Below are 10,040 nucleotides of genomic sequence, written 5' to 3'. Positions count from 1 at the left end.
CAGCACATCTGTCTGTCTGTCAGCAGCACATCTGTCTGTCAGCACATCTGTCTGTCAGCACATCTGTCTGTCTGTCAGCAGCACATCTGTCTGTCAGCAGCACATCTGTCTGTCTGCAGCACATCTGTCTGTCTGTCAGCACATCTGTCTGTCAGCAGCATCAGGATGATCACCTCAGAAACGTTAAAGTCTTTAATCGTCATCGTTCCTGATTTTGTTTCCGTTTTAATCCCTGATTGATGGCGTTCACCTTGGCGGCGTGTTCTGAGATCCAAACAAGAAATGCTGCCTTCTGGTTTCCCGTTCTTCTTCGTGGGATTGAATTAGAGCGTCGTCAGAAAACGAGACACGGAGGCGTAATGAGGCCAGACGTCATATTTTCACATGAAAAAAAAACAACAGCTCTCAGCCTTGCGCTGGTTGCCATGGAGACCGCTCGATGACGATTGGCTCCGCTCACCCCCCCTCCCTCCCTCACTGACGCTCGTCTCTTCGCAGGAACGAGTGGGAGCCCCCGGATAAGAAGGTGGACACCAGGAAGTACCGCGCCGAGCCCAGGAGCATCTTCGAGTACGAACCAGGGAAATCATCGGTGCTGAAGCTGGAGAGGACGGTACGAGACGCCTGTTTGTGTCTGTCATCCACCCATCAGCTAGCTCCGCCTCCGTGTCCGCATCACTGACGGCTCGGGAGGCTGCGTGTGTGTGTGTGTGGCCACCACATTCCCAGAGGCTGTCCTGTTGCAGAGACAGACGGAGAGTGAGCGGCGTTCTGTCTCCTCAGGACGGCGTTTAGGGCCGTTGGTTTGAATCCGCTGGCTGTGAGTGGCGCAGACACAACACAGTCTGAGGTTTTTACGTTTTTACAGCGAGTTTCGGACGGAGTCTCTGCAGGCTGCTTGTCCTGAAGGACGTCCTCAGAGTGGACCTCACAGTCGTCCATTTATTTACGTTTAGACCATTTTATAACTACTAACTGGAACAGTCTGCTGTGTAAAAACTACATTATTTAACAAAAAATGATGAAAAGAAATCATCAAAGAAATATTCATAAAATGGCTGCATTTTAATTGTATTTAATAATAAAATTCCTGCATATTTAATTAAAATTCACCACAATATAACTGAATATTAGCAATCAAACTTTAATTCTCAGACCAGCCTTTATTAGCAGGTCAGCAGGTTTAACGTTGGTGAACAAAAACTAATTTAAAAGCTTAACTGAGCAGCGTCTGTAGAGCGTTTTTCTTTCAGATTAATGTTGATAAAAGATTTTAAACCTCGAATCGTTTCCTCCGTTCTCCAGTTTGTCTGATCGTCTTTTCTTCTCTGTTATTTCTCGTTCCCTCACCTCTCCAAGGAAAGCAGAAAGGTTTTTTACTAAAAACATTAGACTGTTTTATTTAAAAAAATAATTTCATTTTCTTCACATTAGTAAAAATCTTCTTTCACCTCCGCAGCCTCAGAGAATCTGTGATGTTTGCTTCTCAGTCCTGAAACAGTCGGGCTGTAAACCGTAAATAAAAATAGAAATGATCTGAAAATCTCATAAACCCTCAGAGGAACAGAGAACAGACCAAATGTTGAAACTAAGAAACTGAACCTTTTTTAATGAAGTTAATTTAAATCTGACGGCAGCAACACGTCTGTAAGAAGATGTTCCAGGGGCAACAAAAGGTCCGAATCAGAAACATCTGGAGGAGCTTTTAGAGACTAACGAGGTTAATTATCAGCAGGTCGGTCAGAGGAGTGAGGAGAAAAAGAGCATTTAGAGGCTGAAGATGGGCAGAGGTTCACCAGCTGACAGGTTCTGGTTCTGGTTCTGCTCAGGAACACTGTCTGTAAACACAGTTCACCGTGCTGCTTAAAGCTCTATCAGGCAAAGAAGAAGCCAGACGTGTCTCCTCTTTGGTCCAGACTGTTCTGAGGTCAGCCTGCCTCTCTGATGGTATGGGGGTGCATTAGTGCCTCCCATCCAGGACTGTTGAACAGCCAGAATGGGACAACCAGATGTTTACAGACTGATGGAGATGCTGCACAGAGGGGAACATCTGGAATATCTTTAGACAGATGTTGCTGCCGTCAGTTTCTAAATTACCTGATTTTAATGTTACGATATTTTAATTTAAACAGTTTATTCTGCTTCGTTGTGAATAAAATGTGGATTTCTGAGATCTGCAGATGGTTGCATCCTGTTGACACATCGTCCCATCCCCTCTGAACCGTGGTTGTAGAGCCCTCGTGTTACCGTGGTGTTTATGTCCTGTTCTGTCTGAACTCTTCTTCTTCTTGTCTTTTTCCTCCTCCTCCTCCTCCTCCTCCTGCCGCCTCGGCCTCTAGACTCAGGATGTAAGTCCAGAAGATGTAGATTTAGAGAGTGAGCCTTGGTATAAATTCTTTTCAGAGATGGAGTTTGACAAAGCGGTAAGTGGTCGCTGTCCTCATGGCGACAGCTTCTTCTCATTCGTTGCATGTCGTAACATCCATGTTGAAATAATAATTTAAAGAACCGAGGACTGCGTCCGTTTCTCCTCCCACCGTAACTCATCGTGTGTCCCACTTCCCCCGCTCTGGTTACCCAAGACTGACAACAACGTGGAATAATTCAGTAATTGCTCCCAGTTTTCTGCTTTCAGTCGTGTCTGATTAAACTATGAACCCTGTTAGCAAAATATCTCATGAGCCTCACAGATGGTAGCCACTGGATGATGGCTGCCACAGCTACTTGACCTTAGCAAACAGAAAAATGGCTACAACTCAGTCAAACGTAGAAGCATCGACAGTAAACTTGGTGTGGTAGTAGCTGAGGGTATTCTGAAGGTTTGACCAAAACAGCGTCAGCATCATTTCTTGGATGAAGGCGGCGGGCGACATGCATTCGTTCGATGAATGCTGGGTCTTTATTGAACCGGAGTCGTGGAGTTGGAGGATCTTCTTACTCTTTCCATGAATTTTTCCGTGTTTGTTGTTTTTATTTTTACGTCCAGAAGGGTCCGTCACGTCGTTAACGAAGCTGGACGTCTGGATTAGAACATCAGGCTCCAGGATTAATCTCAGGCTCTTTAAAGTCCGATTCCATCCTCAGTATCTGGTGTGTATTTACTGAAACACCCATCGGTGTACGGCAGGAAGCATCACCCGGTGCTGTTCATCGTCTCCAGCTGCTGATTCTCCGTGGCTGCCTGAGGTCATGTCCTCGACCGCAGACGCTCCTGCTTCACGTCGGGCAGGTTTAGTCCTGGAGGCGGCCGGGTCCGGCCCGTTCCGTCCCAGCTGAGCTCGGCTCGATGACTGCGGGGCTCCTGTTTAATGTCAGTCGCTCCTGGAGCGGCACCTGGAATGAGCGGTATTTGACCTTAAGGCTCAGCCAGACGCTCCGGCCCGTTGGGGTTTGATTGACGGATCAGGAGTCGCCAGCAGAGGGGAGATGTTGCTCAGAGGCTCAGGAGATAAAGATCTCCAGTTTAGAGTTAGAGGTCGACCAGCGTGTCTCTCTGGTCATCATGTTAAACGTTTGACAACCCTTAGAAGAACTTGGACACTTGGACACCGGTGAGCAGCTCGTAGCAGCTGGTCATTATTGATTCAGGATTTCAGTAAAAGTGGACAAAATCGGCCTTTCAGGGAAAATCTCCAGATCTACTTTGGAGCTGACTCAATTCAAGATGGCTGCCAGTGACAAGTGGCCGTAGCAAACACAGAAATAACTACAACCCATCCATCTTTTACAGATGTTGAGTTAGACTTGGTGTGGTGGTAGCTGAGACTGACCCGTTATGTGCCATTTTGGTTTTTTACCACTTGGTAAATTCGTATGTTTTGGAGCGAGGTTGTTCATACACTTGAAGATAAGTTTTAAAAACAAGAAGTTTGTTGAAACTCAGGGGATGCTAACACAGGATGTCGGGTCGTTTTCTGGGTTTCCCTGTGGATGGAAACGTTTTCGAGGCTGTTTTGGAAAAACTCTGCCTCAGGGAGTGGAACCTGGCTCCGATCAGAGTCCTGACCTGTTTGATCCAACATGCTGGAGCTCCAACAGGAGCCTGAAAACACGTCCAGCCACAGCGCCGGCTCATCGATATAGATAGTCAGCTGGAGCTGGAATTCCTCACATATCTCTGGTCAGGAAGATCCGTTTGGACCCTACGAGCGACAGAGTGACTCCATGTGTCGAACCTCCCCCCGCCACCTGACACATCCTAAAGAGGTCAGCTCCATAAGCCCGGCAGCTCATTGTGCGCTCATATTTAACCTCTGTTATACACTTAACCTTTACCTTTAAGCATTTAGCGTCGGGGCGATGAGGGAGAACACATCGGCTCAGAGACGCTGCTGGAAAGAATGGGCTTCGTGTTACAATGAACCACTCATGATGGCTATTTTCACTACGAAGGAGACGTAGCGGAGTCCGGGCAGCCTGGGCCGGCTGTTTGAGCCTTTGCTCATGTTCAGAAACAGGATCGGACGTTTTCACATCTGAAAACCACATTTCATTTCAGAAACTGGATGAAGGTTTTATGGTGTCATAGTTAATCCTTTTTATGTTCCGCTGTGGTCAGAAGTTTCCATTCACTCATCGTGGACATGAACGTTATATAAATTTGGTCTTTTAATGATTTATTGGAATCGTTCTGTTTCCAGGGGGAATCGGTTAAACAACATCCAACTTAAGACGTAAGACTTGACCACAAGTTTGAGTTTATCGTGGATTTTTTCTAATCCAGACAAAATACAGGCTCAAGTACATCGTAGAAGCTTAATGTCAGCCAATCAGAGAGCAGCTCTGATGATTCATCCAATCAGAGAGCAGCTCTGATGCTGGGATCTTTGTCCTGTTGGACCAAACTGTCCAAGTTTCTGTCGTCCAGCTGTTGGTTTGAAGTTGAAGACTTTGCAGGTAGTCCTCCTCACTTTGAACCACAGCATGATGCTGCCACCGCCATGCCTAACAGTTGGTTCAGTGTTCTCAGGTCTGAAAGCCTCACCTTGACTCCTCCAAACATCCTTTTTGTCTTTGTGTCCAAACAGCTCCATCTTTGTCTCATCTGACCGTCAAACTTTTCTGCAGGAGACATTTGTCTCGTCCGTGTGGACAGCTGCAGGTTTCAGTCCAGCCTGAAGGTTTTGGAGCTTCTGTCTTGGTCCTCTGAGTCCACGATGATGAATCCAACCCTGGTTAGTTTTAACTCAGCAGGATCATCGATGTTTGGCCTGAAAATTGAGTTAAAATGACTTCATTTGTTGAATTAGAGTTATTAATAAGTTCAGTTTGAAAGTGTTTGGTTTTTAGATCTTTTTAACTTGGATTAGTTGGTGCTAGCTGATGCTAACCACTATTAGCATCAGCTAGCACCAACTAACGTAACTTTAGGAACCCTAACTTCCTGTTCAGTACAAACTAAAGTTATTAATGAAGACAACCAGGCTGAACATCTTTCTACAACAATTGGTTTTATTTACTTATCTTTACTTATTAAAGCAGAGGTCCAATTAGGTCCATTTGGGTCAACTTTGGGCTTTAAATGGCCGACTGAGCAGAACAACAAGGCTCATGTCTGACCCAACCACTGTTGTCCAACCAATACTTGTTCTTTTAAAGTTGTACGATGTAAAATTAAAGAACGGTTCAGAAACATTAAAATCCTGACTTTAATGAGCGAAGCTGTAAAACTGACACCGACGCTGGAAATATCAGGATGTTCGTATTTGTCTTGTAAACAACCAGAAGCAGATTATATTCCTTCGCTCCAGATAAGCTCTCCATGATGGTTTCCTGTTTACTTTCCACTCATGGCGTCCCTGTCTAAGCCCAACAGCCCGGGGTGTCAGAGGACACTTTCCTTCCCCCCGATAAGAGATTTGAGAGGGATAGAAGCCCAAGGAGGACCTTGGATTATTCAGTGACACCGCTGTGTTTCCAGAGTCTCCATGGAACATTTAGTTTTATAAATAGCTGCCAGCCTGGCGTTGGGCTCCCGCTTCCATCGGCGCTTCTTCTGAGGGGTTATTAATGCTCATTCTGCCCCGGCAACCGACTGGAAAGGCATGTTGTGGCAAACGAGGCGTTCAGAGCGTTCCTCGTGTCCGGCTCAGTGGTCCGGCGGGTCGGCGGTGGGTGTGGGAAGCGGAGGACTCGGGGAGGACGTGGCATTAACGACAGAGCCGGGCTGGCTGAGGTGGGGATTGTGCAATCGTATTTGCAAACAACACTTGTGCTTTTTATTCTTAGCGCCCCTGTCACGCCCGATATTTTTACCTGCCGTGACGTCCGAGGAGAAGAAAGCAACAGAAACAGCGAGCTAAAATTAGTCGGGTCGGAACCGGCCTGGATGAACGACCCGTCGGTGTTTACCTCCAAATATTCCTGACAGGGAATACAAACACTGAACATTTCTGTAAAATAAAGGAATACTTCTCATCTTCTGGTTGGAGGTAAAAAACGTCAGAGGACGTGCTGTGAACAACTCTCATCTACTACCACACCAACAGATCATCACCATGTTGGTGGTTTTTAGCTGACGTACATCCAGTTTGTTTGTTTGTTTGTTTTCTGGGAGTTTATTAAAGTTTGTCCACTGGCTCCGGAGATATTTTGCTAACAGACAGCAGAGTCAGAAGATTCTGTTTTACTGTCCTCACTGTCAGAGAGCTCTCATGGTTACTTGGACAAGTGTGTGTGTGTGTGTGTGCGTGTGTGTGTGTGCGTGTGTGTGCGCGTGTGTGTGTGTGCGCGTGTGTGTGTGTGTAATTTGGCCTTCCTGCACCACCAGCTGGTTATTTGTCCCGGTCCGGTCCGGTGGTAATGAGAGCGACTCAACACCAGACAAAAGAAGTGGGTTCACTCAGAGACAGCAGCCCATAGGCTGAGCCTCCTCCTCCTCCTCCTCCTCCTCCTCCTCCTCTTCACGGGTGCCCCCTGACCGATGCACGCCCACCTCCCCACCCCTCCTCCTCTCCGCCTGCTTGTTTTCTCCAACTTGCCTGCAGGTCAGAGCCCACGCTCGCCCCTCCATGCTGAAGCCCCCGTCCGGAGGAGACGACCCGACCCAGCAGCACAGAACCCGGGCCCGCTCGGGACTGCCGCCGCCACCGCTGCCGCCCCGGTTTCAGCTGGAGGAGGTCTTCCTGTGGATCTATCAATGACTTCTTTGTTTGGTTTGTTGCAGAGCGCCCCCTCCTTCAGCCCCCTGGAAACACCCCCCAGTCTGCAGCAGTAGTAAGTCACAGCTTCTCCTTCCTGCTTCTTTCTGCTTAAAGACTGTAGATTATTATTGTTGTTGTTGTTGTTGTTGTTGGTTTCATGATGAATGTCAGAGACTTCTCCACCCGACTACAGCGGCGAGGGGGGGGGGACTCCTGCTTCCTGAGGAGATCCCGTAATTGAGGCGAAAAGCCACCAGAACAGAGTGTCCTCTGTCTGTGGGGGGGTGGAGGTGAGGACACGGCTGCTTTGTGGGGATTTATTTAAAGACGGGAACCTGGACGTCTCCCGGCTGCAAACCGTTATCTGCCGTCCTGAAAGATGCTCGCACCCGGTTCTGTTAGCAAAATATCACAAACCGCCGGGCGAATTTTAATGAAACTCTCAGGAAGTGATCGATCAATCATTCAGCTGATTGACTTTTGGAGTCAGCCTGATTCAATATGGCCGCCATAGCCAGCTGAGCTTTGAAAACAGTTGGATTTATCAGTCAGTTTTACAGAAGTTTGGTGTGGTAGTAGCTGAGAGTCCTCCTTAAAATAAAATGCTGTTTCAGTCACTGAAGGCGGCGGGCGTTAAGCATTCCTCGGAGGAATGTGAGGCCTTTAAATAAAAGCTTCTGTTTCTGCGAAGGTAATAAAATGTGAGGAATTTCGGGGCGGGGCTCCGTAACCATCCTGTGAAAATAAACTCCCATCTGCTCCAGTCATCATGTCATCAGGGACTCGGTATTCCACAATTCATCCCAAATCCAGCGTTTTGATACGCTCTTAATTTGAAAGGTCTGAAGTTAAAATCATCCCAAGTTTTCAGAGCAGATTGTGTTTTCAGTCTGACAGAAGCCGAAACGGTTCGATTATTTATAACTTCAGCTGATGTCCAGACGCAGCCGAATGAACTCTGGAACCGCCGTTTTTAGGAAACGCCAGCGTTTAATAAACCGAAGGAGCTGAGGGAAGCACTTCCTGCGCTCCTCTTTGGAAACTTTGTTTCTGCAGCTCGATGTGAATTCTGGGAGCTGTTAGACGTGAAGGAGCCTCTTGTTGACTTTTCCAAATGTCACGGTTAAAAGTTCCTGTTTTCGGCTCCTAAAGAGGTTTTAGAGGCTTCATTTCTCCTAAAGTGACATTTCAGACATTTCAAAGTGGGGTCCTGTGTGAACAACTGGAGAAATTATATTTTCTGTAAAACGCTAAAAGTACCAAATGTAGCAAAGGACTTGTTAAAATGGGTAGAAAGGATAGCTCGAAGCTAAAACCAGCAAAAGGTATCAAAATGATAGCTAAATGCTAAAAGCAGCAAGAGGTAAGGTAAAGCTAAAAGTTGCAAAATGATAGCTAAAAGTGTCAAAAGGTTAGCTAGAAGCTAAAAGCTGCAGAAGGAGACAAAAACAGGAAGTTTTTAAAGAGGATAAATGTTTCTGAAGGAGTCAAAGAGATCTTTATGTGTTTTTTATGGGGAAAATATTTTTAAACTAAGTTAAATATTTTGAAAAGTAGAAAAGTTACAAGAACAAAAAGTCCCAGCAGACATCAGCTGAACGAGCCGAAAGCTTTGATATATGAACAGCTAAAACAGCTCAAAGTGTGACGGCCCCGAGCGTGCAGAAAAACAAAAACAGGAAAACAACCGAGTTAAAAAGTAAAGTTTTCCGTCGTAAACAGAGCCGTCACATGGTTCTGATTTCAGTAATCATCTGGCTGCACATAGCTGCGGGCGGCAGCAGCCAAAGTGTCGGCGGGAGGCTGATACTGGGAGAAGACACCGGCGGCAGCAGATATCCCAGCATTCCACGGGGGCCAGCGGGACACTTTTCTATAAATATTCCCTGAACATTCCCACATGGAGGGATGACGTGCACCTGACCGGCCTCTAGGGCTGCGATAACAAACACGAGCACTGAAGAGACAATCCAGGCAAATTAAAGCTAACAGTAAACATCTTACCTGTTGCAGACAGGACTGACGAGCTAACGGCTAGTCTTAAAACAGCTCCTGAACTTCTTCTCTCGTCTGCGGTTCAGCCCCTCGAGCAGATCTGGACACAGCAAGGTGGAGGCGGAGCGAGGGTCCTCCATGAGCGAGCCTTCGGCTGCAGAATGCGACCGACACGTTTACAAGAGCGTCCTGGAGGGCGGAGACATTCCCTTACAGGGTCTGCGAGCTCTGAACAAGCGTCATGGCAGCTCCTCCTCCTCCAAAGGTAAGATGGCGGCAGCTTTCAGGTGTGTGTCGGTTCTCTGGACGCCGCCGTCGGCTCGTTTCAGTTTCCACACAGGGACTCATGTGTTTCTGTTCAGAGTTTCATTGCGCTCGGCATCGACCAATCACCTCACAGCATTCACAGCCCCGCCCCCTCAGCAGCTTTTGATTTGATGGATCTGCAGAAAGGCGACAGGCGGGCGAGATTTAGCCAAATATCTCGAGAACCACTGGGTGGATTTTAACAAAACTTGGACGTGCATTAACTCTATTCAAGATGGCCGCCACAGCCAGCTGACCTCATTCAGTCGGTTCAGCAGGTTTGGAGCTAAGAGTTGGTGGTAGTAGCTGAGAGTCATTCACAACTTTTAGCAGCAGTCGCCGGGCAGCTCGGGGCGGAGCTTTGGGGCGGAGCTTCGGGACGGAGCTTCGGGGCGGAGCTTCAGGATGCCGCAGAGCCAGGAAGTGTCGGGGCCGAAGGCGGCGTGGACGGAGGGGGAGGGACCAGTGAGATAAACAGACCTCCGCTCTTCAAAAAGCCGACCAGGCGAAGCCGAGATAAACAGCAGGGGGGGGGGGGGGTCAGCTGTCGGGGGGGGGCGGGGGGGGAATGTCTCTGCGTCCACGGGGAGACGGGGG

The 10,040-nt window shown here is 47.7% G+C and overlaps 1 protein-coding gene across 1 annotated transcript in view; it reads left to right on the top strand.

The window, feature by feature from the left end:
• Window positions 1-498: 498 nt before the first annotated feature.
• LOC108240655 (sorbin and SH3 domain-containing protein 1) overlaps window positions 499-10,040 on the top strand; it is a gene marked incomplete at its 5' end in the record, with an annotated part of 24,492 nt that continues 14,950 nt past the window's right edge. The window contains 4 exon segments of the mRNA XM_017424268.3: window positions 499-613; window positions 2,340-2,423; window positions 7,166-7,215; window positions 9,224-9,402. Coding sequence (XP_017279757.3) covers window positions 499-613; window positions 2,340-2,423; window positions 7,166-7,215; window positions 9,224-9,402 — 428 coding nt within the window.

The sequence above is a fragment of the Kryptolebias marmoratus genome, linkage group LG22, assembly GCF_001649575.2.
Source record: "Kryptolebias marmoratus isolate JLee-2015 linkage group LG22, ASM164957v2, whole genome shotgun sequence".
Lineage (NCBI taxonomy): Eukaryota > Metazoa > Chordata > Actinopteri > Cyprinodontiformes > Rivulidae > Kryptolebias > Kryptolebias marmoratus.
The sequence above is the reverse complement of the archived record's forward strand: the minus strand, read 5'-3'. Positions and strand labels throughout refer to the sequence as shown.